The sequence below is a fragment of the Trichoplax adhaerens genome, genomic scaffold, assembly GCF_000150275.1.
Source record: "Trichoplax adhaerens TRIADscaffold_38 genomic scaffold, whole genome shotgun sequence".
Lineage (NCBI taxonomy): Eukaryota > Metazoa > Placozoa > Uniplacotomia > Trichoplacea > Trichoplacidae > Trichoplax > Trichoplax adhaerens.
In genome coordinates this window covers 203,174-229,025 of record NW_002060978.1, presented here as the reverse complement: position 1 = coordinate 229,025, position 25,852 = coordinate 203,174, and the positions used below count along the sequence as shown (strand labels likewise).

General features: G+C 35.0%; 5 protein-coding genes across 5 annotated transcripts; 4 read left to right on the top strand and 1 right to left on the bottom strand.

The window, feature by feature from the left end:
• Positions 1–1,170: 1,170 nt before the first annotated feature.
• Positions 1,171–2,323, top strand: TRIADDRAFT_62227 (uncharacterized protein; the record flags this gene model as incomplete). The annotated part of the gene is made up of 5 exons (XM_002118161.1): positions 1,171–1,197; positions 1,453–1,557; positions 1,675–1,740; positions 2,037–2,102; positions 2,222–2,323. 5 exons carry the CDS (start codon positions 1,171–1,173, stop codon positions 2,321–2,323), a joined length of 366 nt encoding a protein of 121 aa, XP_002118197.1.
• Positions 2,324–5,560: 3,237 nt separating this feature from the next.
• TRIADDRAFT_62226 (uncharacterized protein) lies at positions 5,561–6,749 on the top strand (the record flags this gene model as incomplete). The annotated part of the gene is made up of 5 exons (XM_002118160.1): positions 5,561–5,587; positions 5,842–5,946; positions 6,069–6,134; positions 6,456–6,521; positions 6,669–6,749. 5 exons carry the CDS (start codon positions 5,561–5,563, stop codon positions 6,747–6,749), a joined length of 345 nt encoding a protein of 114 aa, XP_002118196.1.
• A 2,857-nt stretch (positions 6,750–9,606) lies between these two features.
• TRIADDRAFT_33732 (uncharacterized protein) lies at positions 9,607–14,830 on the top strand (the record flags this gene model as incomplete). Its single annotated transcript, XM_002118159.1, has 19 exons — positions 9,607–9,841; positions 10,864–10,956; positions 11,118–11,365; positions 11,560–11,766; positions 11,945–12,028; positions 12,204–12,386; positions 12,479–12,568; positions 12,662–12,717; positions 12,808–12,876; positions 12,981–13,137; positions 13,213–13,298; positions 13,410–13,531; positions 13,652–13,766; positions 13,857–13,952; positions 14,036–14,091; positions 14,176–14,283; positions 14,360–14,475; positions 14,572–14,666; positions 14,740–14,830. The coding sequence occupies 19 exons, from the start codon at positions 9,607–9,609 to the stop codon at positions 14,828–14,830; spliced, it is 2,307 nt and encodes a 768-aa protein (XP_002118195.1).
• Positions 14,831–16,930: 2,100 nt separating this feature from the next.
• TRIADDRAFT_62224 (uncharacterized protein) lies at positions 16,931–19,000 on the bottom strand (the record flags this gene model as incomplete). The annotated part of the gene is made up of 4 exons (XM_002118141.1): positions 16,931–16,991; positions 17,274–17,482; positions 17,633–17,868; positions 18,892–19,000. The coding sequence occupies 4 exons, from the start codon at positions 18,998–19,000 to the stop codon at positions 16,931–16,933; spliced, it is 615 nt and encodes a 204-aa protein (XP_002118177.1).
• Positions 19,001–19,935: 935 nt separating this feature from the next.
• TRIADDRAFT_62223 (uncharacterized protein) lies at positions 19,936–25,565 on the top strand (the record flags this gene model as incomplete). The annotated part of the gene is made up of 2 exons (XM_002118158.1): positions 19,936–20,029; positions 20,860–25,565. The coding sequence occupies 2 exons, from the start codon at positions 19,936–19,938 to the stop codon at positions 25,563–25,565; spliced, it is 4,800 nt and encodes a 1,599-aa protein (XP_002118194.1).
• Positions 25,566–25,852: the final 287 nt, after the last annotated feature.

The following is a 25,852-nucleotide window of genomic DNA, read 5'->3' as shown; positions in this document are numbered from 1 at the left end:
CGTACTGATTATTAACGTGGGTACTATTGGCATATTTTATGGATGACAAATTGTATTAGTTGCTCCATTTATTAATCAAAATCAATNTTAGAAACGCACCTTATTAATAGATTGTAGTCCTTACGAGTAATTCAGTAGGTACATGTTTGAGATTCTGAGGCAATATGAAGGAAAGAAAGCCTCGTAAGACGCGAAACAGTCAACTTTGCTTGATAAATAAATTCATCGATAAAAGCTGATAAGATGAAATGGCATACTTGGTGACTAGAAAACCTATTTATTTGGAAGAGCCCGCAAATAGCTTTTAAATGAGCCTGCATGTTGTTGAGAATTTAAGAGATATGGTAGTTTTTCCACAATTCGGATTTTAATGTATTAAATCTCAGAAGTATTGTTGGCCATTAGTGTACAGACAGTACTTAGTTAATAGAAAGACTAGCTAAGGAATGATTATTATCCTTTCCTAGCTTATAACTGTGACACAGTTAAACATAGTATCCGATAGTTGGTAAAATTAGTGATTTAATAGACTGATGTAGAGCAAACGATAAATCGATGGCTAATGGCAATCATTAATGCATCTATGATGTAGTAGAGTATCTTTAAGGCTAATGCATCCACCGATTGACATCATAATATTTCTCTAATAATATAAACTGCGGATTTCTTAAATAATTCTATCCATTAATTAAAAAGTCAAGATTTTAACAGAAGGACGAAATTCTTGATTATTAAGTTACAGATATGCCATTAAAGTTATATCATTAAGGAGAAGATTGATAAACTAGTATAAGGTTTTCATAGCAATGTCATCAAAAATGAACGTTAAGAAGGGGGCTTTACTCAGATACACGATATAGTCTTTAGTGAACGAAAGACACGTTATCTGCCGACAATAGTATCGTCGGTAGGGGGTCGCTTTTAAGGTTTAGTTTTATTGGAAGTAATTGAAATATAAAAAAAAACTAAAATAGAAGAATAAATCCCTGTTTAAGGAAAAACAAAACAATCTTGTACGAGTTTTTTAAAATCGTAGCTATACGGGTAATTGAGGCCAGATTTAAATTTTTATCCACTATAGCGTATGTCACAATCTGAATTATAGATATTGACGGCTAGGATTAAAGAAAAGTTCATGCTGCATTAGTTGGTAAGTTAACGATCGTGAAAATGGGCGTAAAATCAATAGAAACAAAGGTAAGATTACATTTGTTTTATTCATTGCTTGATATTTTTAGTTTGTCGTTTTCGATTATATTAGTGACAAATAAACGTAACAAGGTATTAATTTAATCGTTCTAGGGCTATAACCTATAATATAGCTACTTGTTACTCGTATTGATAGAAGGAACAGATTTCACTTTATGCTATCTAAAATAGCTACGAGAAGGATCGTTTTCGCCTTAAAACTAATTTGTTGTTCTTAATTATATCTTTTTAATAATTCATTAGGAGGAATTGGTCGGTTACATTCAATTATCTAAAAATAAATTAGTAGTGATCGATTTTTATACAGTTTGGTGTGGTCCATGCCGTATGATAGGGCCAAAATTTGAGGTGAAGATTGGTGTGATTTCATATTACGAACAATGAGTAATTTATTTTTAAAGTTGCACTGCACAGATTTGATTTGTGTCAATCTGTTCATCTTCTACTAAATTTACCTATATTTAGAATCTGAGCAACGTCCCGATATATAGCAATGTTATATTCTTGAAGGTTAATGTTGATCAAAATAGTGTAAGCATCGATAGTTACATCTGTAATAATAGAATTTTTAGACATTAAATAGATTTATCGTAGGGTAACAGAGCGATAGCCTATAATCTTTACTTATCATTCAGTGTTAATTAATCATTTTCTTGTCGAAATATGCTATTATATTACGGGCGAAATTGCTAAACTTCTCAAGGCAATCGACGTAATAGTAATTCTTAATTTAATCTGTTTTGTCTACGCCACTGGATCTAATTTCTATTGGACTGACTTAATTATAGTAGTATAATCAGCGTTAATAATCTATTTTCCGTAATTAGGATATATCCGAAGATTGCAATATCAGTGCCATGCCAACATTTCAGTTTTACAAAAGTGGAGAAAAGGTATTTCATAACGAGTACTTTGACATAAAGCCTTAACTATTTCACATAAAAAGATTGCATCAATATAACCTTTCATGTCATCAATCTTACTTGTCAGTATTAAAATTTTATCTGTACAGGTTGACGAAGTTGTTGGAGCAAACGAAGTACAACTTAAAAGTGTAATTGAAAAACACAAAGGGAAAGAAGCGATCTTTGCAAAGAAAACTTATCAGTTTTGAGAGTAACTATGTAAAAATGAATGTCACTGATGAAAAATGACATTTAATTAGACTATGTAAGTGTCTTGAAGTATTAATGATGCAAATTTTCATTTTTTCCAGTAAATTAAAGTTTAAACTATGAAAAGAATTTGAATCATTTGCTTCGGGTCTCGAATTTACTGCGTAAAATGACTTAGAAGGTGGAAACAGTAACTTTTTTAGTTTTAATAAAAGTAAAAATACAAAATTCAACAATACCTAGTACAGTGCTTCACGATGGTCTTGTGAATATCATATCGATGCATAAAAATTACTTTAAAGCTCGTTTTCGCTTACTAAATTTGATATGCAATATTTCCTTTAAAACCCGATGAGTACATTATACTATCACTTAGGAATAGCTGAAACATGCATTGTATATAAGGAGGAAGGGAACAGATCTAGTACGAATGTAGATATTCAATCTAACTCTAACGTTTAGCATGAGAAGAAAGACAGTAGGACGAACGTAATTTAGATATGAATTTCATCCTACTTATAACGAAAAGAAGATAATAGTATATAATTTTGAGGCAGATTGTCATTAACCCCGCTAGGGAAGAAGATAACTTCATAGTTTAAATTAAGCAGATCGCTTAATTTATGCGAAAAAATTTACATCAGTGGATAGCCAATTCCTCTTTTTCTTTAAAATCATCGTAGGAGGTAATTTAAGCAGTAAAATAGCAAATAGGTAGATAGATGAATTAGTATTACCTGATGATTCAAAGTAATCACTAATCTTCAGAAACCAGCACGTTGAATTTGCCTGGACGCGGTCATGTTGTCCACATCAATCATCTTTCATACTAAAGATTTTAAAATCTAAACTGCTTCCATTCAATGTGATATTATATATATATACGTATATGTTTTGTCACTAGTCAGCCTTTGTGAGTAGACCAAAATTGTACTCTCTACTCCTAGTTGATCTTAGTTTCACTCTCACTGGCCTACAGTGGGGGAAATTAACTTGTTCTAATATCCACTGCCAGTAACAGATAAATAAGAGCGTTTAAGGTCTAGGCTTTTATTGAACCAGGTAGTGGAGTTGCATAGTGTTCTTTACACGAACTTAACGGAGACTTTTTTATAAGTAAGATATCTAGCCCTTTATATAGTTTTAAGATTTTAAGACGTGCACATATGTGGATCAAAACTGTGTGAGTATATATACAGTCGCATTTTAATCTTACCTAAATTAACCTCGATATCAACTATTGCTATTTGCATCATTACGGCTACGTTTGTTTATACTGGTCCAAAACTGTCTAATGTTACCACTTTTCCTCTTCTGATCACAGATATCGAAATTTAGCTATTTAACAGTTGTATCATATTGATTGCTCTTTCTGTCACATTTCCTTTATTGTATAATTACGCGCATATACAGATCTCGCGAATATGATTAGTATCTTTCTACTTGCTGTCAGGGAATTTAGAAATGTCTTTGTTGCAAATTTAATATAGGGTTTTTGTAAATGTAAACACAGTTCAGTAAATACCTAGATGGAGTGATGTTATTGTATTGGCTAATAGCAGGAGCTACTCCGACTGAAGGCCCAATTATACAGTATGCTGTATGATTTAGCTCCTTTACTGATTTCTTTTCTCATAACCAATTCCAGCGGGATATATCCCGTATCATTTGATCGTAACATCGAATCGAAAATGACGAACTCTAATTCTATTTAATTCCTGATTCTTGTCATCATTGATTTACTAACATACAGATCTCTCTCCATATCCATAGATCAAGTACGGCTTCAGTAGTCTAACAAATCCTGATATAACTCATACAGTTATATCAAATTTATTAATTATAGGAATTTCTCATTTATTTTCCCTGAAATTTCGAGAAGTCCCTGGTGATTAATTAACTTCATACTACAATAAACAGTGACAGTGATAGCTGATATCTGGGTGATATAGCAATTTATCAGCTTCAATATATAACAAATATTACAAAATTGTAAAAAGGCTTAACCCTATCAACATCGTTTTAATTATTTTTATAGCAAATATGCAATTCATAACATTAGCTTACGTATGCAAAGAGAAGATTTGCTAACACACTTCAAGAAAAATATTCGTATACCGTATACTACATTTCTAGTCGGTTTAGCTTGCATTCTATTTTTATTGCATCAAATCTCATTGCAGAAATTTATCAATAGAAATCTTCTGATGACTACATTAAAGACAAGGAATATGAGTTTCAGAAAATTGAGTTATTTGCAAAGCCACCAATGATACTCACTCATTTTGATCTAGCTATAATGCTGGACATGTCAATAATTGCTTTTACACAGCTTAATCTCAAAAATGCGAAACTGTGTTCGAGGTACAGCATGCTAAAGTATTTTGCGATTGAAGTGTGTCATAATTATAATTATGCATTGGATTGATTCCTTTTTGATCGAATACTGTTCCCATTATCCACGAAAACGGTCATGAATTGTAATAAAATTTAGTGAATTACGGTAGTTATGTGTACGAGAATACAGTGATAGTATGTTGTGTAGAAATGTATATTTTAATAAGGTAAATGTTGATTGTAGCTAGTATGATTTCATAGCATAAGTATTGCGGTAAAACTATACGGAAAATACTTATTCAGCAGCTAAGTATCCTGAAGTATAGGTCGGTGATAAGCCAATGGGAGATATAACGATCTACACCAGTGCTGCATTTGAGTGCGGTTTATGTATATCTAAAATATGCATTTAATTATATGTAAAATATGCATTTAATTATATCAAATCATGTTTTAAAGAGAGTATAATGTTGCACATTATCGTTTACGAGAAAACATTCTACCAAAATGTTGTACTAGATAGATTAGCAACATTTAAATACTAAATATTGGATAATAAATTGTGCATTAGACAGCAATCAATGCTACCATATCATATTATGCTTTTTAATTGATGGAGGGGAGAAAACATGAAGTACCTTGAGGCAACATTGGAGAAGGGGCGTGGAGAAAACTTTTCAGACTCTCTTTCAAAGAGAAGAAGTAATTTAAATAAAAATGATAAAGTCAGTAAAAGAATAGACTTATTGGCATAGAGGAGAAATAAGTTTTGATTTAATGCGCATTTTTAATGTATGATTTACAGCTAATCAGTCTATTGTTGGGCGTTGAGAAGCTGTGATATAGGTAACGATAGCCTATCTTTCGTAGCATTATTTGTTAGGTCAACGATCGACAAGATGGTGGTTAAGCCTGTAAAAACCAAGGTAAGATATCAATCTTCGCATTTCTCGCTATTAAACCTTTGGAATTGACCTTTCTAATTTATGAAAGCCTGTCAGTAGCATTATCTAATTTTACTGAAAGTGCGTAGCCTACAATGATCATCGAATTTTGTCCATATCCAAGAGGAAGGATTGATATTTTTTGTAATGGAAAAAATTGTGGGATATGCCATTATGCTAAGCCTTGTCATATTGGAATTATGGTTCGTAACCATGTTGTTGTAACGTTTAACTAGGAGGATTTTGATAGCGCCCTTGCAGCCGCTGGTGGCAAATTGGTTGTTATCGATTTTTATGCAGACTGGTGTGGACCATGTCGCAAGATAAGCCCAAAGTTTGAGGTTTTACTTTGAGATCAATTTTACTTCAATTACAATGACTGCTTCAGTTGTAGTACCGTAGGCCATGAAGTCGTAATAGTTTCTTCGTCTTATTTTTGCCCTCCCACTTTGTTCATTTCTAGGAAATGAGTGATGACCCAGAATATAGCAATGTTGTCTTTCTGAAGGTCGATGTTGATGAAAATAGTGTAAGTATTGGTAGTTACTGTTATACGTTGTTGCTAACTATGTCAACGGTTATTGCAACATATCGATAGAGCTTCTACACGGTAAACAGCTTTTAGTTATAGCGAAAAAACAGGATCATCTACAATCTAGATGTATCGTTAGGTGACACTTATTGCAGTGGTCAGTTTTTGCCAGGAATCTATAATATGATTGTAGCAGTCTAATTTCTCTACTTCATGGCAAAATTATAGCTTTTAATCTACAGTGTTGGTTTAGGCTATTCCGTCCAGTCACTATTGGGCTTTAATCGCTAAAATTGATCCATTTTTCCCCTAAAATAGGAGACTACCGAAACCTGTGGTATCAGGAGCATGCCGACATTCCTGTTTTATATTAAAGGGGAAAAGGTATTCCGCTGTTGATCACTTATAGCAATAACTTTTCACGCGGAAAGATTAACCTTAGTTTAATTTAATGTATGAGATTTTACGCTATGATAACGTATTAACCGTGCTCCTACTTGCTGTAACTGTCTACAACTTTTACCCTGACAGAAAGCAACAGTTATTGGGGCTGATGAAAGCAAACTTATTGAAAACTTTAAGGAATACATGAAAATAGCTGGGCAAGATTAATTGACCCATTTAAGGTAAGTCTAAAATATGAGTAGGCTTAGAAAAGTATTCATTGATATTGTCGTAGCATGGCAGTCAATCGCTCAACTACTACCTTTTACTGTTGACAATACAAATTTTAAATGTAGCTGCTGTATTTTAAGTATTGACTATTAGAGGAATCTTTCACTGAGTCAATCGCTCAACTACTACCTTTTACTGTTGACAATACAAATTTTAAATGTAGCTGATGTAATTTTAAGTATTGACTATTAGAGAAATCTTTCACTGATTCATTTGCCTAGGTAATAACGTAAAAGGTTTACTAGTGAATAGAGAAAGTAGAGATCCCCTTAAGTATTCCATAATATAACCCATGTAAGAAGTGCATTTATCTGAAGTTGTATTCCATCTTATTGTTGAAACAGATTTTTGTGTATGCTAATGGTATTAGGCCAGCTAAGGTTGAATTGAATTTTACCAAGTCAAGAAGAAACTTTTTGATGAGATTGCAACACTATTTTGTTACTAGCCCGTGGTAGTAATAGTGTATTCATTAACTTGAAATCAATCCATTAATCAATCTTCCCTATCTTGCAAACAGGTTGTTCCTGTATTGTCGGATAGTACAAAGTGATTTCTATTCTCCTTGTAATCGTTCTGCTTATTCAAGATTGTTATTCGTGCTTCGTTTATCGAATCAATAAAGTAATACTCTATCTCGATCTACTCAGCATGACAACAAATCTCTGAGATTGAAATCATCCGTATTCATTGGATGTTGTTGGTGTCCATCGAATCGATATTACTACTACGGTGATGTCAATTGAGAATGGAACAATTCTTCCTCTTGACTGCATGACTTGGCATCAATGAATATAGACCGTATCTTTTAAGTCTTTGCAATAGTTAGTCTCCTATTTTATCCACTCCATCTGATCGTTAGCCAACGATCGTCTTCGTTCTTGGTAGCAAGTGCATTCTCGCAGGACATTTTATTCTAGCTATGATCGACTAAATGGATGACAACATCCTATCAAGAATACTAGTAATTAAACTTCCAATTTCTTTTTTTTCCCCCTCTAACACCGAGAACACTTTCCATGCAGAATACTGCAGACTAATGCTGAGTAATTATGATGCATCGGTGCTCCATTCCGTCGGCCTAGTCAAGTTTATTGACACTTAAGGTGCCAGTAGTAGAAGTGCCAATCAAATATTGTTTGTGTTGTCATGGTATTGTCGAATAGTGCTGGAAATAGACGCGATCATGGCTGCATACGCAATCATGGCAGCCACTATTCAACGTCATTTTTCATCGTTTTCACATTCAATACTCACTGTGTATCATGGAAAAAGCGGCCCATGCTTTCTCTCCAGTTAGGGATATACTAACTTAAGTATTGATCAACAAAAAGATGAAATAGAAGTTCAATCACGATCATCCCTGTTGCAGTATATGGATTAGCATCCAGCAGTCCATGGCCGAGCAGAGAAATCTCTATCTGGAAATCATAATAATATTGTCGACGTTAACCGGTGTCATACAGGAGGACAGTCACTACGCATGGTCATTTCAATGATGCATAATGAACTGGTCATGTGGTCATGTCAGGCTTTGAGGATAGGATACAGTACTCTAATTGACAGTTACGCCTCAATCAAACGAAGGTCACTATCAGTACAGTACGAGTGCTATTGGAATCTGAAGCACGTCATGCCAGCAGGGTCGCTGGTACCGTACTGTACAGTGCATGGTACAGTACGGTACAGTAGTTTAAAGGATAGTGTACAGTACTGTATACTGTAGTATTACAGTGTACAGTACGTTGATTTGACTACTGTACATTGTAGTTCGTGCCTCTTTTCCACCGTACGGACTGCAGTACTTTATCAACCAAGGTGACGTCACTTTCATGATGAGCGCAAGTGGAATCCGAAGCACGACATGCTAGCAGTACAGTACAGTACCGTTGCTGGCCGTGCTTTCAGTACGCACAGCCACCCAAGCTCATACTAATACCAGACAGACAGACGTACCTACATGTACTGCAGTAAAGTACAGTACGGTTCTGTACAATGCACAGTACAATTGTACAGTACATCGTACTGTCAGGGTCAGAGACTACTCCAAAGACGAGTCACCCTACGAGACCTGACAGTCTACAGTACAATTGTTGTGTAGCCGCTCCAAAATAGCTGCCAGGTGAGTTTTGCACACTGCCGTGTACGATTACAGTCGTAGCGTACAGGGAAATAACTGTCAAAAAAGTCGGCCTGCCCAATTTATGCCGGTGTTGAGTCCTTCTCTTCTTTTCTAGTACTGTAGTTCCCAGTACTGTACACTGTACATTGTACGACCAATGACAGGAGGCAGCAGTCAGAAAGTGGAAAAGCTTGACCTAAATTCTGGTGTAAGTAATGGCTCGATATTGCCTTCAACAAATCAGGTCGCAGTGGTTGATATCCAGTAAGTGATTAAATCCAATCTACTTAGTACGCCATTTCATCCATTAGTGTTGAATACAGGCTAGGCGGGAAATAGTCAAGATAGATTGGCAAAGGTGCAAGTAGCCAAGGTCGAAAGAAAGTGAGTCTAGGCTTAGCGGCGATTGGTCCCACTTAATTCATTCAGGATACATTGATCGAGAATACGAGTACATCATCCAGTCGACAGCATTGGTAAAATAACTGATTGATCAATATCAGAAATTAACTCCGAGTCAACGTATTCATCATGGAGAATGATACTCAGTTATTGATTATCAATGACAGCGATAACCGCCTGCAAGATGACGATGATTTAATATTAAGCCGTCAATCCGATCAAGAGGATTCAAGACAACACAATGGGAGTGGTAACCAAACTGGTCAGATGATGCAAGACGATGAAGAAATACTAGACACCAATCGGGCTATCAATCGTCATAGTGGCGCTCATATTGATCCCTATGAACATTATCATCGTTTTAATCGAAAGGAATACGACGATTTTACGACCATTGATTGGGTTCGTGATAGGACGAGGTATCTTAAGCGCCATCGATCTCTCAAATTCGATGAAAAGAAAGGATGGTGGAACTGGATTGTTTCCAGTCATGATGCCTGGTCTGGTAGGTTACAATAACTGATTGGGTGATGTTGCTGTTGTACGAGTACGGGTTCTTCTTGATTGCACTACGGATAAAATAACGTCTCTCATTCATCATTGATTGATCGATCCGCTAAGTTATCTCAGTAAATTCTAATTGTCTGTGCAATTTATCATCATATGTTTAAGTGCAATTCAGCCGATATCAGTACGTCAAACTGTAGAGATTATGCTGAGATACAACTTGATCTTCACTCTTATCCTGCAACAACGATCGTACTGAGTAGCAATAAGCTGTTCTATTCATCGTAACTTGACTAATAAAGCCGATAAATAGTCGTAAACGTAATCTTACAAATAAAGCTAGCTAGTCATATGAACTTCGAAATAGATCATTGGCAATATTGGCCCCTGACAACTTATGGTATCGAGGACACTGAAATGCATCGCAGTAAAACTCCTATTACTATGTTATCTCTTGCCATTGCCAACATGTTTATCTATTACTGCGAATAGATAGACTGTTTTTGCCTATTGATATACGAGGTTTGACGTAAAACTATGAAATAACCTGGAATACGTTCGTAGCAAAATAGACTCTTGCATGACCAATGGTGATGATATTGCGATACAACCTGATACAACACAGTACTTTACTACTCTTATCTTACAATAACCATCATTCGTACTAGATAAAAAGTAATTCTGTAACTTTCGATACATTGCAGTACCAACAAAGCTAACCAATAGGCTTTAGTAGATGTTAAAAGGCAATAGAAAGTTTCTGCATCATTGATCATAATATGAATGCTGATTTGATGGAAACAATTGCTTTACTTTGTCATAGCAATTCAAATTCAAAGATAAATGGATTCATATTCATAGCAACAACCAGTTTATATAGAATGAACAAAATTTGAATATGGGCAGAGGGGCTATGAGTAGTATAATTAGATATTGACAGGTTTTCGCTGTAAAAAAAGTATTACAGCTTATCTAATCTGTTTAACTGAAATGTTGACATGGTTCATACATAATCACTAGGCTGGCTAATTGTTAGTGGTGTTGGTATATTATCTGGCTTATGTGCAGGATTAATCGATATTGGAACCGAATGGATGACAGATTTGCGATTAGGTGAGTATGCTGATGAGAACAAGTAAATACCCTGGTATTTAAGGGTGTTGCTGTTGATATTGCACTTATTTAACTGCCAAGCAATAAGGAAGGAAGTAACACTCAATCCATGTTACGCTTTGATTAAATTGAGCGAATATTATCATTGATTATTAATACAGGCGTTTGTCCGCAACGGTTTTGGTTAAATAAGAAAGCATGTTGTTGGTCGTCTAATCTCACTACTGCAGATAATGACTGTCCAGAATGGTTGAGTTGGTCTCAAATATTTGGCATCATGTCCTCTTCGGCTTCCATATTTGCATTTGAATATTTTGTCTATGTATTGGTTTCATTCTTGCTTGGCTTTCTTGCTGCTGTACTTGTTCGCGATTTAGCTCCATACGCATGTGGTAGTGGAATACCCGAGGTTAACGGAAGATTTACTTTTTGACTTTTTTCATATACTATAAAGTTATTTCTTTATTGACTATATTGCTGCTACATATTAGTCCTGCTTAGCACTGTTTTGTGTCAATATAGTTGTGACAGTAAAATAATAGCCTGTAAGTTGGAAATCATTTATTCTTATGCATTCGTTTCTTTAATTAATCCATTTTGCAGATAAAAACCATACTTAGTGGTTTTGTCATTAGGAGTTACCTCGGTAAATGGGTACTGTTGATCAAATCGTTAACTATGATGATGGTTGTGTCCGCAGGACTAAGCCTTGGTAAAGAAGGTCCACTGGTACATGTTGCAAGCTGCTGCGGCAACATGCTTTGTCGTCTATTTCCAAAATACCGTCAAAATGAAGTAAAAAAGCGAGAGGTAAAGCATTACATGTACATTAGCAGCTATATCTTTCGAACTTGACAGCTATAGTAATGCCTAAGCGATAAATAGAGATGTTATGTTAACAGTGTTCTACTCGGGCCCATTTGTATCTTATAATGTTAATTGGCAATATACAACGCACTTCTGTATTGAAACTAAACTTTCAACCTAGATATTATCTGCTGCTGCTGCTGCTGGAGTTTCTGTTGCTTTTGGAGCCCCAATTGGGGGGATACTTTTTAGTCTTGAAGAGGTAGTACATAAATTTTATTCCTTAAACTATTCATAACCTGTAAGCCTTGTTACATAAATAATCACGTTATAGAAGTACTGTGAAAAGTACTCGTGAAAAATTATATCTTCTTATAGGGACGCTCTATTTAAATTGGCTATTCTAGTCTTATCTGCAATTTATTTGCTATGTACCATAGGTTAGCTACTACTTCCCCCTGAAAACAATGTGGCGTTCATTCTTTTCTGCATTAATGGCAGCTATAGTTCTAAGTTATATAAATCCTTACGGTAATGGCCACCTTGTTAGGTTTGAAGTCAGCTACGATATGGTGTGGCATTTATTTGAACTAATTCCTTTCATCGTTTTGGGAATATTTGGGGTATATGTGCTTATTTTGTTTCGTCAATTTCGTGCCGCTATTTCTATAAACTAACCTATTTAATTACAACCCCAATTGATTTAATGGCCTAGGGCTTATATGGCGCATTTTTTATTAAATTTAATATTATGTGGTCTAACTTTCGCAAAAATAGTGCACTGAAACGCTTTCCAGTTGCAGAGGTTTATACTACATACGATTTCTGTGAATTTACAATAACTCTTTACCTTCAGTTTATCATACAACTTTGCTAATGGCCTTATCCTGTCATCAAGGTTGTGGTTGTCACGGTTGTTACTGCGCTTTTAAGCTATTTAAATCCTTATACAAAGTAAGTAGCGATTGCTAAAGATAATTTACTGAATCATATTTTAAAATGTAATAATCGCTTATTTGACCACCATACTTTGGAATAAATTAGAGAAAATACCAGCAGCTTGATACGTCACCTATTTCAGCAGTGCGATCAATCGGATTCGACTCCTTTATGGTTAGTTTACAAATGCTGCATTCATTATACTGTACTATCTTCACAAGATTAGCTATGCCAGATTACTGAGCAATTCTTATGTACCTACACCTATTAATCGACAGCAATTACATCAATAATGGGACCTATGTCATTAACACAAATGATAGAGCAAACTTTCCTACTCTTCCTGCTGGACCGCAAGTCTTACGATCATTATGGTTACTGGCTCTTGCCATGCTATTAAAAGCTTTCGTCACTATTTTTACCTTTGGTATTAAGGTACAACCAATAGCAATCATCTTTTGGCGAAGCCTGATTGTAATAAAATGATATAATATTGTTAACGTACTGTAGATACCTGCTGGATTATTTATTCCCAGCATGGCTGTTGGTGCTTGCTTTGGTCGCATATTGGGAGTGGCAATGGAGCAATGGTACTAGTAAGTGTCAATTTCTTAAAGCAGATGACCTTAACAGAACTGTATTGAATGTTTCTAAGCACCTTACAATGATTGAGATATTCTTAAAGTTGATTTAATATTTCTCAATAGCTACAATCCTGATACTTTCTTTTTCAAATTGGCGTGTCATCCTGGCCGTGTTTGCGTTCAACCTGGCCTTTATTCAATGGTTGGAGCTGCAGCAACTCTAGGTGGCGTTACTAAGATGACAGGTATAACCTTAAACTTTTTTTGTTCTATGAGTATGGAGTAGAATATACTGTAGGTTGAGTAGGATAATTTTTGAACAGTTTCAAAACATTGAAGATGATTCTATTGATATTGCAAACTAGTATCATTGGTGGTCATAATGTTTGAATTGACCGGCGGCTTGCAGTATATTGTTCCGATTATGTTTGCTGTAATGACTAGTAAATGGGTTGGCGATGCTTTCGTCGAGGGAGGAATGTATCCTATCAATAGCATTTGCATAGTTTTAGTGTGTTTATTTAAAGCTTACATATTCAACACAAACAAGAAACTTTAACTTCTATACAGCTACGACGGCCACATTCGATTGAATGGATATCCGTTCTTAGATAGCAAAGAAGAAGTTAAATTCACTGCCAATGCTTCGGAGATTATGCAGCCACGGTACATTACTTTGGCAAGATTCTTTATCACTTCGATTTTGTAAAAAGCAGAGAACTAAACCCTTTAATATCTTATTTTCGCAGTAAACCCACTATACTTGTGACTATCAATTACAATGGAAACACTGTTGGATCATTGCGTTAGTAATTGAGTTGAATTATCAATTTCAAAACCGAAAGAAATACAAACTAACCTTTATCTGTATACGGGATATTGTCTGCAGTTGAATTAATGCAGGAATGCCCCTATCAAGGATATCCACTTGTTTATTCAAGCGAATCACAACAATTGATCGGTTTTATTACTAGGAAAGATTTGAAACATCGTCTCGGTAATGCTATATGTACGTTGTTACAATTAATGATGAAATTTTACTGATGGTTGTCCATGCTTAACTTCAAATACAGATTTTGCCTTAGAAACGAATAGTAATATAACCGTAGAATCTAAAGTGTACTTTTCCGATAAAATACCTGCGCAACATGATCCATCTCCACTACTGCTTAAAGAAATTGTTGATCTGGTATGTTATCGGATAAAGTATACCGTTCTTTAATTAGAAGATTAAGCAATTTCGAAATTATTGAGACTTTTAATTGTCCCAATAACTTTATTGAAGACTCCGCTACAGGTTACCCTGGAGACATCTTTTGATACTGTGTTGGATATATTTCGTATGTTGGGTACACGCAAAGTTCTAGTTATTCACAAGGGGTAGGTGTATTAGATTGAATGTATTATTTTGAGCTATGTACCTATTACGATCTATATCATCTTATTGCCTTAGGCGTGTAATGGGTCTTATTACTAAGAAGGATATTTTAAGGCATATTGCTGCATCAACTGACCAAGATCCAGGAGCCATCCAGTTTCATTAAAATATGTAATAATATTAAAAGTAAGAATTAAAAAAGATTTATGATACAATTTTAATTTACCTTAGTGCTACAGCACTTTTAGACAAAGATATAGTGAATAATGTACAACTGAAGAGAAATAGCTGCTTTCTTGTGATAATTTAATATAACAATTTTCTGAAGATAATGCAAGCTAAAACTAGCGCTAAGAGCGTATTAGTGATGCTTTCGCAATAGCGTTGTCTTAACTTAAAATTGAATGATAAATAGACAGACTAGAATGAATCGCTATGGTTGCTCTATAAATTCTATGCCTATCTGTTTTCTCATAATAATTCCTTAATGAATACAGATATCTTTGATTCGAAATATGGCATTAGAGTACAAAATGTCGTTTTAGGCGACGTTATTCTTACAAACGGCTTATATTAGAATCAATAGATGTTTGTCAATGTAGTAATCTTTTCATCATTTTGTGTGATTGACCGGTAAGCTGCATGACTCTATGAACCTTTACTCATATAATTGTAATTAAATACTAATAACATTTCATATTCCTAATAATTATTTTTAGTTAAATATCGTTCTGGCTGTAATTTTCATTTAAATTCAAAAGAATTAATTGTGCGATTCTTTTTGGAATTGATTTGGTTTTCCATATTATATTTAAATTGTGTCTAACACAATGTATTGGAAAGAAATGAACAATAAACCTGTTAGCGTGCTCCGTTAGTAGTAACGTGAGTGTATTTTTGTTGTCTGTTATGTCATAACTGCAGCATAGTATATAATTGGTTAGGCTTAATTCCAACAGCAAATCAATCTAAGGATCACACAGCATTGTTCGTTTAGGCCAATGTAAACATAATTATCCAAAGATATCATCATAGACGTTAAATGCAAGATTTTACTATACAAGCATAGAGTACAGCCCTCTGCGGTAATCTAACCAATAACCTATAAATTCTAAAATTGGGAAAATCATAAATATTTTGATATTAAAGTCTAAGATAATCATGCCAAAACAATTGACACAATTGTTTATTCTTATCAAAAATTGGTTAAGATGGCGTCTGCGGATGCTGCCTGAATGATGCTCGAGAATCGACTTATTTCAAATTGTTTGCTAGCGATTGCTACAGTAAGCACACATTAAAGATGATCGAATGATTCCTCAACTAAACTACGCAATCGAAAGATGAGTATGAAACTAGTATTGTTACTTCCTTAAAACATGTATGATAGTATACCCACTTTATTCTGCAAGCATTTCAATAGTATAACTCGTAAAATTCCTTGATTTAATTAACTAAATTCTAGCAAAGCCATCATAGAATCGCAAAATTGGATCGACAAATTTAATTACTTTTGAGCTGATACCACTCAGAAATAACAATTTATGGCTTGACTACAACACTATGTAAGCTAGATTGAATGTAATGCAAGTCAAGCTACTAAGAAAGTATACGAAAGTATTATACGAGTATAGCAATATTATTATCAATGCAAAAATTGTGGCTTCTAACTATAAAAAATCATTTGCAATGGGGTATATGAATCACCCAATTGCAAGATAGCAATAATGGCTTTAAATTTAGGATTCTATTTAGTTTGCGGCATTATTGACAAAATGGAGCAATAACTAAAAGCTTCCTAGGTTTCTACCTAATGGTATTCATATTTAATACCGGAGTAAGATGTTAATAAATTTGTAAACGATGATTTAGAAAATTTTTCAATGATTTAGCATCTTAAAGCCAAGTTGGTAGAGTAGAGGCGATGGATCGATATTAAAGTCTAAAGATAATCTTGCCAATATATCTGAGTAAAATTATCATTTCTTGTATTGGTTGCTGAACAAATCCTAATAGTTAAATGAATTTCCCGTAATAATATACTTCTTTTTATGATTAACTATTATAAAAAGATAACGTATTTTATTACTAAAGTTAACAGTTGAAGTCACTTTGGTATTAGAAATTAATGAAACACGATTTTCCTATTTGCCATTGTACCGGGCTATCTCAGATTTATTCTTTCTCGCATAAAGAGTAAGAACTGAGCTGCCAACTTCCTTGCAATTCCTCTCTATATTGTAAACTATATTTTAATACTATGATACTAGACTTGCTGGCAGCTCAATTGATTAAGGGACGAAGCTGTTGTTACAAAGTAATCATGTCTGTATAGTGCTATGATAAACTTAATTAAGATTTAGTTAAATGTTCAATCATTCGATTCTACGAATTATTATCATCGGATCTTAAATCTTCGATAAGTTCCTGACCAGCCTTGATCAAAAAATTGATACTATCATCAGATATATCATCTAATTGGACAGGATTCTCCAATCAATATTGCCAACGCCTACAACGATATCCCATAACGGAATAAAAGTTGATCACCTATGTTGTTTGCTGAGCATTGAGTACATGATGCCAGTTCGCTGCCCAAAATAATTTACCTTGGTGTTTTTTTCGGCCAAAGAATACCATCAACACAATCGCCTGTTCCCAATGACGACATGTAGATATTTTCTTTCTTAATACCTTGATCAAGAGCATATTTATAGCAATAACCAGCCGGATTATTAGCATGAACTTTGCCATCTATGAAGACTTTTGATGGTTTCGCATCATATTCGTAAGCTTCGTTTCCATATTCTTGATCGATCTATGCGAAGTAAAATAGGTAGGAGCGGCGGTGGTTGCTAAGGAGACATCTAATACTCTAAAATTCTTTAGTGGATGTCTTTAAGTCCTCGCTACGTGTAAAATAAATTGTCAAGACTAGTTCTGTTTAATTGTAGGCTGGTATATCAACATCGACTAAAGGTTCAGATAACTTAATATCACCGAAATAGGAATCGAATTTATCTTTTAAACGTGTACCACTATAGTTATGACTTTTAAAGTTGAAAAGTATATGCAATGCTGGTCTTTTACGAAATATATCATGCAATTCGTCTCTATATAACGATAAAATATCAGCGGCTTGATATTTCGGGTTACAATTCCAACGACATTTAGGAATGGTAAGACCGGGTGCGATAATGTCTCCTGTTGATGTCGCGGATATTAAATTAAAGATATGACTGATGGGTCGATGCGTACATAGTTCCACTTCGCTTAAAACAACTACCGGAATAATTCCTCGAATACCTCCACCATCAATACTTAAAGATACTATAGGCACTGGTTGAAGATAAGTCCAGGCGTCTTCAATAAATTACCTTGTCAAGCTGGGAAATATCATGCTGCGATAGGCGCTTTTTATTTAGGCCACTTTTTGTATATTTATAAGTCTCGATTTTTCTTTATTGAAAGCCTTATTACATGGGTCTAAACTTAAAGCCTTATTAATCACTTTAGCTGCAACATCAAACTGCTGCAGGCCTCGATAAGCCCTTGCTAAATAATACCATAACTGGGGTTCCGACGATAATTTTAGATTTCAGGCCTCAGGCAACGATACGTTAGAAAATCTATTGCCGCTTTGTTTCGACTACAGATTAAATCGCACTCCGTAATGCTCCAGCATGCTGCAAGTGTAGGATATAAGCTTAACGATTTAATGTAGTAACGTTTGGACTCATTATAGTGTAAAAGTCGGCGAGTTAAGCTTCCAACTGTTGTATTTCTGGCTATTACACAGTGGTGTTGGGAAAATTGTCGTAGAATCTCCGCTGATAGTATTTTTGTAATGACTTGAGTGGCGATGGGTAGTTCGCTATGCGGTTGAGAATTATTTTCTTTACACTTGGATTGAACTGTAGACAGAATCTTTTCAATTTCTTGAATCTCCTTATCCACTATTTCATACTTGTGAAAGCAGTAGGTTACGATACGAAGGACACCAATGGCGTACAACTACGACCCGAGAAAGTCCTCTGCGACACGCGAAACTATTGCTATTTTTTCGAATATTAACTTGTTCGTGCTTTCAACACATGCAATCAGTATGCGATAAATTGATATTTTCAACCGCTAATTCATCGATTAGCCGGCCCACAGATCGATATTCCTGATAGGCCTTATCTGCATAATATTATTTTTGCTTGTAAATTTGTTCTTTATCCGTACCTTTGTAATCTTCAGGCTTTAACACTCTTAGGCGTTGGAATTGATCTTTAACCTCATTTTGCCATTCAATGAGACGTTGTAGATATTTATCTCCTTGACTCTTATGCATTTCAATCCGTTCATGGATAGCTAACTGTATACTCACATGTTGTAAACCGACTATTTCTCTCGATTTAATAGTTGCATCACTGTATTGACGACATCATGATACCTGAGATAAGCATTAAATTTATCAGGGTGGACGAAACGTGCATATATGTCAAATATTTTATTAATACTTTCTTGGGTTAACTCAATATCATGGAAGAAATTTCTTTGTAGCGCTGTCTCATCTTTTAAACTTAATTCAGCTACACGTATAATTCTCATGTCTACTAAATAATCTAAATTCATACGAAATTCTTCCACATCTTTTAGAAGTTGTTCAGTTTGTGCAGACTGGTTCTTATTAGTTAAATATTCTCTATTCAATTTGATCGAATATCATCTAAAATTAGCCTTATAGAACAAAATTTGCTCCTTACATCGATCATCTCTGAGAATGATTTCAAAGGATCATTTAAATGTTTTAAGAATTGAGTGAGATTTTTGTATGATTCTTTTTTGATGAAGGCACCAGACATAGATACCATTCTGGTCTATTTCAAGGTTTTATTTTTAATTCATACGGAAATATCATCGCCAGATGAAACTATATGCCATCTTATGTAAACGCTTAAATCTCCCGAACACGCTAATTTACTCTTTAAATGCTCGTTTGTTTATCTATCTCGGATAGTTTATTGATTTCCAAAGTATTAAAAAGAATGATATCGCTTGATTATCTACCGCCAAAACACTACAAAATCCCCGTATTACAGGATAAGTTAATCATGATTGATGATAACTTGATAGCAGAACTATTCAACGAAAGTAAATTGAATTGGTAGTTGAAAGAGTTCAGATCAGGCACAGATGATTTAGAATGAACCCGCGAATTAAATTATTATTATCGAATGGAATATTATTTTAGAATGAAAACCTTATTCTAACGTTGTAGCTAAAATGGTGACGCCGATAGGCATCAACCGCTTCTTAAGAAGTATCAAAACCTTTCTTGAACAGCACTTGGCTCGATCAGAAGATCTAGTTAAGTTAAGTTAATTAGCCGTAGTATTAATTACCCTAACTAAAAGTATCACTGAAGAATAGTGTACAAAGCATCTTGGGATCTTATCACTTCAACTAGAAACCAAACAAAATTGGAAAGTAACTCCCAAATTGATGATGTCATAAACCCTATTTGTTTTACTCCTTACTTTCGGGAAATAGTTTTGTGGCTGAAATTAACTTTCCGTTCCTTTGAATTAGTCACAGCAGTGATTCTATCGTTCAGCATTGTATAAATTAAAATGACCGCTGCTATGCAAATCATCTCAGAAGGCGTGTTAAGGATCATTGTTTGAATCGAAAATATCAAAACCAGGAAGTACGGTAACCTCTGTAATTGACCTTACCAAAGCTTCGAAAATAAATAAAACAAGACAGGATTTTATTTCATTTAGGAGCACTTCAAAGGCTCTCCGTCGAAAGATAAATTTCAAAGATCAGCTATAACGCTAAAATACCGAATAAAAAGAAATTACTACCGTAGCTGTAAAACCTTAAAGTAATCCCAAAACTGAATATTCATAGTTATTAAGAAGAAAAGATAATCTTCCATCTTATCGCTGCTGAAGGTATTTTTATTCAGAATTGTAAACCATTTCGATTACTGTGGTTATCATAATGCCGTTAAGTGGCAGTTATTTCTCTTAAGTAATAGTAGTTATAAAAGTAACCCACACATTTATGCTATTGTTGCTGTCCCAGAGTGCCAGTTACTTGATAAGCTAATTGACTTCATTAGTAAAATTTCGGCAACTCCTACAGTTTGAGTAACAAAATATTGCCATCGATTAAAATCTTAATCCATTTTCTTAAATACAGCTGTTTCAGAAAGAAACAATAGAATCATCATGACTGACCGTCATCGTGATGTACCTCAAGAAAGCGTTATAAATCATACCTTGGATCTTAAATTACAAGAAATTGATGGTATCATTTCTGATGGAATAAATGACGAAGAAGAGTTTGAGAAACAATTGGCTCGTCTTAAAGCTGATATAGATGAGCTTGAAGGGAGAGACGACCTTACTTACTATTACTATCGTATGAAATATCATTCTATGAAGGTAAGCCTTCTCCAACATTACAACAGAGACAATAATGTCGAACATGAAAAATCACTAAGCACTAAATATCTTGAAAAGTTTGAGCAAGAGTTACGGGATTTGGAAAGTGAAATACAATCTTGCAATACGGAAACATTCGAAATCATCGAGCATTCTAGTGATCCTAAAACTCTTCTCGAAGTGTTGAGCAAGTTACAATCTTATATCAGTGATGAATTATATCAGCTACTGAAAAATTTTATAGAATCAATAAAGAGCCCTTTTCCGACATTACAAAAGTTTCTTGACGTACGAAGAAATTATTACATTGTGTTAAAGGCTCTGAATGAATTCAAAGTAGAATTGGTTGAAAATATCAACGTTGCAAAGGAAGAACTTGCTTCAACTGATCAAAATGCTTCGCCACCAAATAAATTAGAAGAAGAGTTGAAGCGCTTATCAGAAGCAGTAAAAGGAGAACAAGCTATTCGTGAAAATATGGAAGGATTACTAGATTACAGAGCTGCCCAAGTAGTTGAGTTATGTCTCAGCGATGAGGCAGCGTTACGAGATAGTTTCTTTGGCGATGTGGAATTAACAGAGAAAAATATCAATCAGCGCTTTCGCTTATTCTCCCAATTTCATCCTGATCGATTCCCGCAAAGTCCAAATAACGATGTTTTCAAAAAATTTTTTCAGATATTAATGGAACAGAAGCAAATCGCTTTAGAGCAACTGGAACGATTAGTCGGTTCGGCTGAACCAGAGTGTGCTGCTGATTACCATAGAAAAAAAGCAGAAGAATATTTAACGATAGTCGTTGATTGGCAAAATGTTGGTAAAGATAAATTGGATCGCTTAAGAGTTTTAAAGCGTGAAGATTATGTCAATAAAACACCAGAGGAACACCTTCTTATTAAAAAAAAATATGCTGAGTTGTGCTATCAGCAATATCGAGCTGCTTGCAAGATTATAGATACCTTAGCTTCTCAAAACCGTGATTTGCCCAAGTTCAATAGTTATCAGCATCAACAAGTTGAATTAAGAAAATGCATCTCTACGGCTTTGCGTGCCGCAGAGTATCCATTGGAGTCGCAATTGTATGCTATTGGCGCATTACGTATCTTGTTGGAATGTCAGGACGCTACTGATTCACAATTTATGGAAATTCGTGACATATTAGCTAAGGTTAAATCGCAAAATAAAGGAAATACTCCCCCCGAACCAGAGGTTACATCAGAAAGTGAAAATAATTCTCAAAGTAGGCCACCAATTCATTGTCAGACAATTTCTGTTCATCGCAACAGCCAATCATTAGCAGTAGACAATGCAAGATTGCCTGCGATCTCTACTTATGCAGGACGACAGCAGCGGCATAACATCGTTCGTCAAGATATTGCTGAACTGGTTCGAAATGAATTAGTGATCCCTCAAGCAAAATTAGTATCTTATTCTAGCCCAAACGAAGATATCACGAAAGCTAAAATTGAGGCTATAAGTCTTCGTACAAAAGGTGCGTTAGCAAAAGCAGGAGGAGGAGTTGTAGTTGCAGGTAGCGCCGGACTGGCTTGCGCCAACATAGTAGCGGTAGCAAAAACTGGTGCTGTTCTTGGAAGTGCATTAGGCCCATGGGGGACAGCCATTGGTGTATCAGGCGGTATTATTTTAGGTATGTTCAGCATCTTTATGGGTGGTAAAATTTATCAACAAGGAGTGGAGTTATTAAGAGAGCCGAGAATTCGTGAAAATTTAAATAACTTAATTGCAGACGCAATAAAAGCATATAATGGCGATGATTACGAGCAATTCCTTGAAAAATTATCACAAAATTATGATGAAAGGAAAGAAACAGGTTATCGCCTTATACATTATGACAAGGGAAGATCGATTGATATTTCGCCCAAAAAGATGATTGAAGATCTACTGAATCATAATTTTCGCCCTGATGGCATTGCCTATTTACTTGTCATCATAGGAGAAACTTTAATAAGTGGTAAAGTTACTTTTTCCAAGTGTCCAGCTTCTACATTAGAAGCGGAAGCATGTAAGATTTTTGAGAGTGTCTTCAATAGTGACCAATTAAGAGATGCTGCTGAAGCTTTAGACAATAAAGTCAGTAAAATGCTTATAAATTACGTCCGGAAATTGGCAAAACAAGCAAAAAGCTTCCTGTTCGACAGATCCGCTGATGAAGGTTCTGAAGAAAAGCTGAATGATGCTGAAGAATCACCTTTTGTTAGTCGTTTGCAAGAAATAATATTGGTAGCTAGATTAAACTTTGCCCTAGTGCATGTGATCACCGGTCGAGATGATAACTTAAATTTTGCTAAAGAACAACTGATTGAAATGCATAGTATTACCTCTCAGAATTTTCAATTCTTTAGCATAACCGAATATCGTCTAGCGTCGGTTGAAGATTTTCTATCAGCGCTAGGTTTTGATCCTACAGCAGCACTAAAGAAAGAAACTACTACTCAAAATTTAGTGCCAATAGCCTCTATGCCAACTAGCTATATCGATGAAATAGATGGCGAAAAGATTATTCATTCTTACGTTACTAGTCTAGGTCGTAAAGTGGATATGATGAATATGTTGAATATTTTATCAGATGGCTTATTTACTTTATCGCGAATGGACTTCCTAAAAGAACTACGAACCGAATCTTCTTCTATTGCCAAAGAATTCTTGGAAAAATATGAAGATGAACTACTAGATGAAGGTATTTTGAAATATTCTTATCTAGAAATTGTATCCAAATTAACAAGAATTCAGTTTCAGCTATATGTCATTAAGATACGAAATTCAGAATCGATTTTCGTTAAAATGCACCCAAAACATCAACTACCGACACTCCACGAGTCAATAGCAACTATCTGCCTAGGGGTAGAATCAGATTATCTAGAAAACGGAGTGCCGAAATTCGTTTTTCTACATAACATTAATCTTAACTTGAAGATATTACTTAAAGAGCTAAATTCAGCTAAGAATAACGAAATAATTGCTGCTGATATCTTAATGCGAATAGGTGATCACTTTATGATAGAGGCAAATAAAACAGACGCCGCAAGCTTAGTACGCCGATTGATAAAATATAAAGAGGCTAAACAATATTACACTAAATCACTAAGTTTATTCCCTACTTCGGCTGCTTGTTGGCGTATTGCTGAATGTTATTTAGCACGCAATCGAAATCATGCTGCAATCCGATTTCTCTCTCAAAGAGATAGGATATCTGCAAATCTAAAGTTATGTGCTCAACCGCAGTATTGGTATTATTGTGCCAAGGCACAGCGTGGCATTCAAGATTATGATAAGGCAGCTAAAGTAATTAATATAGCCTTAAAATTAGACCGCGATAATGAAATTTTTATGAGAGAACGATCGAGAATTCAAAAGTGTACTAAGCGTAGTTCCAATCAGCAACGTCAATTTCAATACGACGCAACACAACTTGATTATAACTCGACGACTTACCAACAGCGCCGGAGCTCTACTTCCTTCAGTTCTTATAATATTTTAAGTATCGATGGTGGAGGGATTCGTGGAATTATTCCTGCAGTTGTTTTATCGGAAATAGAACGCTGTACACACCGACCTATTAGCTACAACTTTAATTTAATATCTGGAACATCAACAGGAGGTATTATCTCACTTGGTCTTACCACTCCCGAAGCTGAAAACAGCTGTAAGCCAAAATATCGAGCTGCTGACATTTTATCTTTATATAAAGATAAATCATCTGAAATATTTTACGAAAGGACTATATCGTGGCTTGGATTTGCCAGCCACAAATATTGCGATAAACGCTTAAAAAATGTACTAAGCCAATACTTCAATGATACTACATTATCTCAACTTTTAACCGATGTTGCTATACCAGCTTGCAATCAAAATCAACTACTTGTCACTACTTACTTTACACGTTGTGAGGCCCTCAAAGATCCGCGAAAGAATTTTAAGATATTAGACGTCGCTTTAGCAACGAGTGCAGCGCCTACTTACTTTCCTCCACATCGGATTATAATAGATCAGAGGCACAATACCAAAACTAATTCTACGCAAAAATTAGAGCATGTATTTATTGACGGTGGAGTTCATGCCAACAATCCAGCTGGATATGCATATAAACATGCTCTCGACCAAGGTATTAAACGAGAAAACATTTACTTATGGTCTCTAGGAACTGGCGATGCCGTAAATAGTATCCTTAGACCGCAATCAAATCAAGGTGCACTGTTTTGGGCAACTAAACTACATCGCGTACTCGAAGCTCAACAAAATAACGTGGACGATGAACTACATTCTATTATGGGATCTCATTACAGCCGTTGGCAATATTGGTTAGAATATCCTATTCGCTTTGATGATAATTCGGAGAATGCTGTTCAATTTTTGATCAATGCAGGTCACGAAGTTATCGAAGACTTAAGAGCGGATGATAACAACTCGTGGAATCGGTTGATTGAACATTTAGCAAATTAGTACTTTGTTTTGGGGCATAATTCATATTCAGTCTGACATAGCCAAATCGCATCTTAGTTTATCTGTTAGCGAATTAATAACACGAAAATGCACACAAATTATGCATGAGGTTTCTCCATGGTCTCTATGATCAGTTTAATACTCTGATGACTGAAATACCCCCGCAACTATCATTAATGTTATGCATTTACAAATATTCGCATATCAACTTAAATAAACTCATTTGATAGCTAAGCAATCTTATTAATCTTTTAACTCGGTCGATATGATTCATAATCTGTTTAATC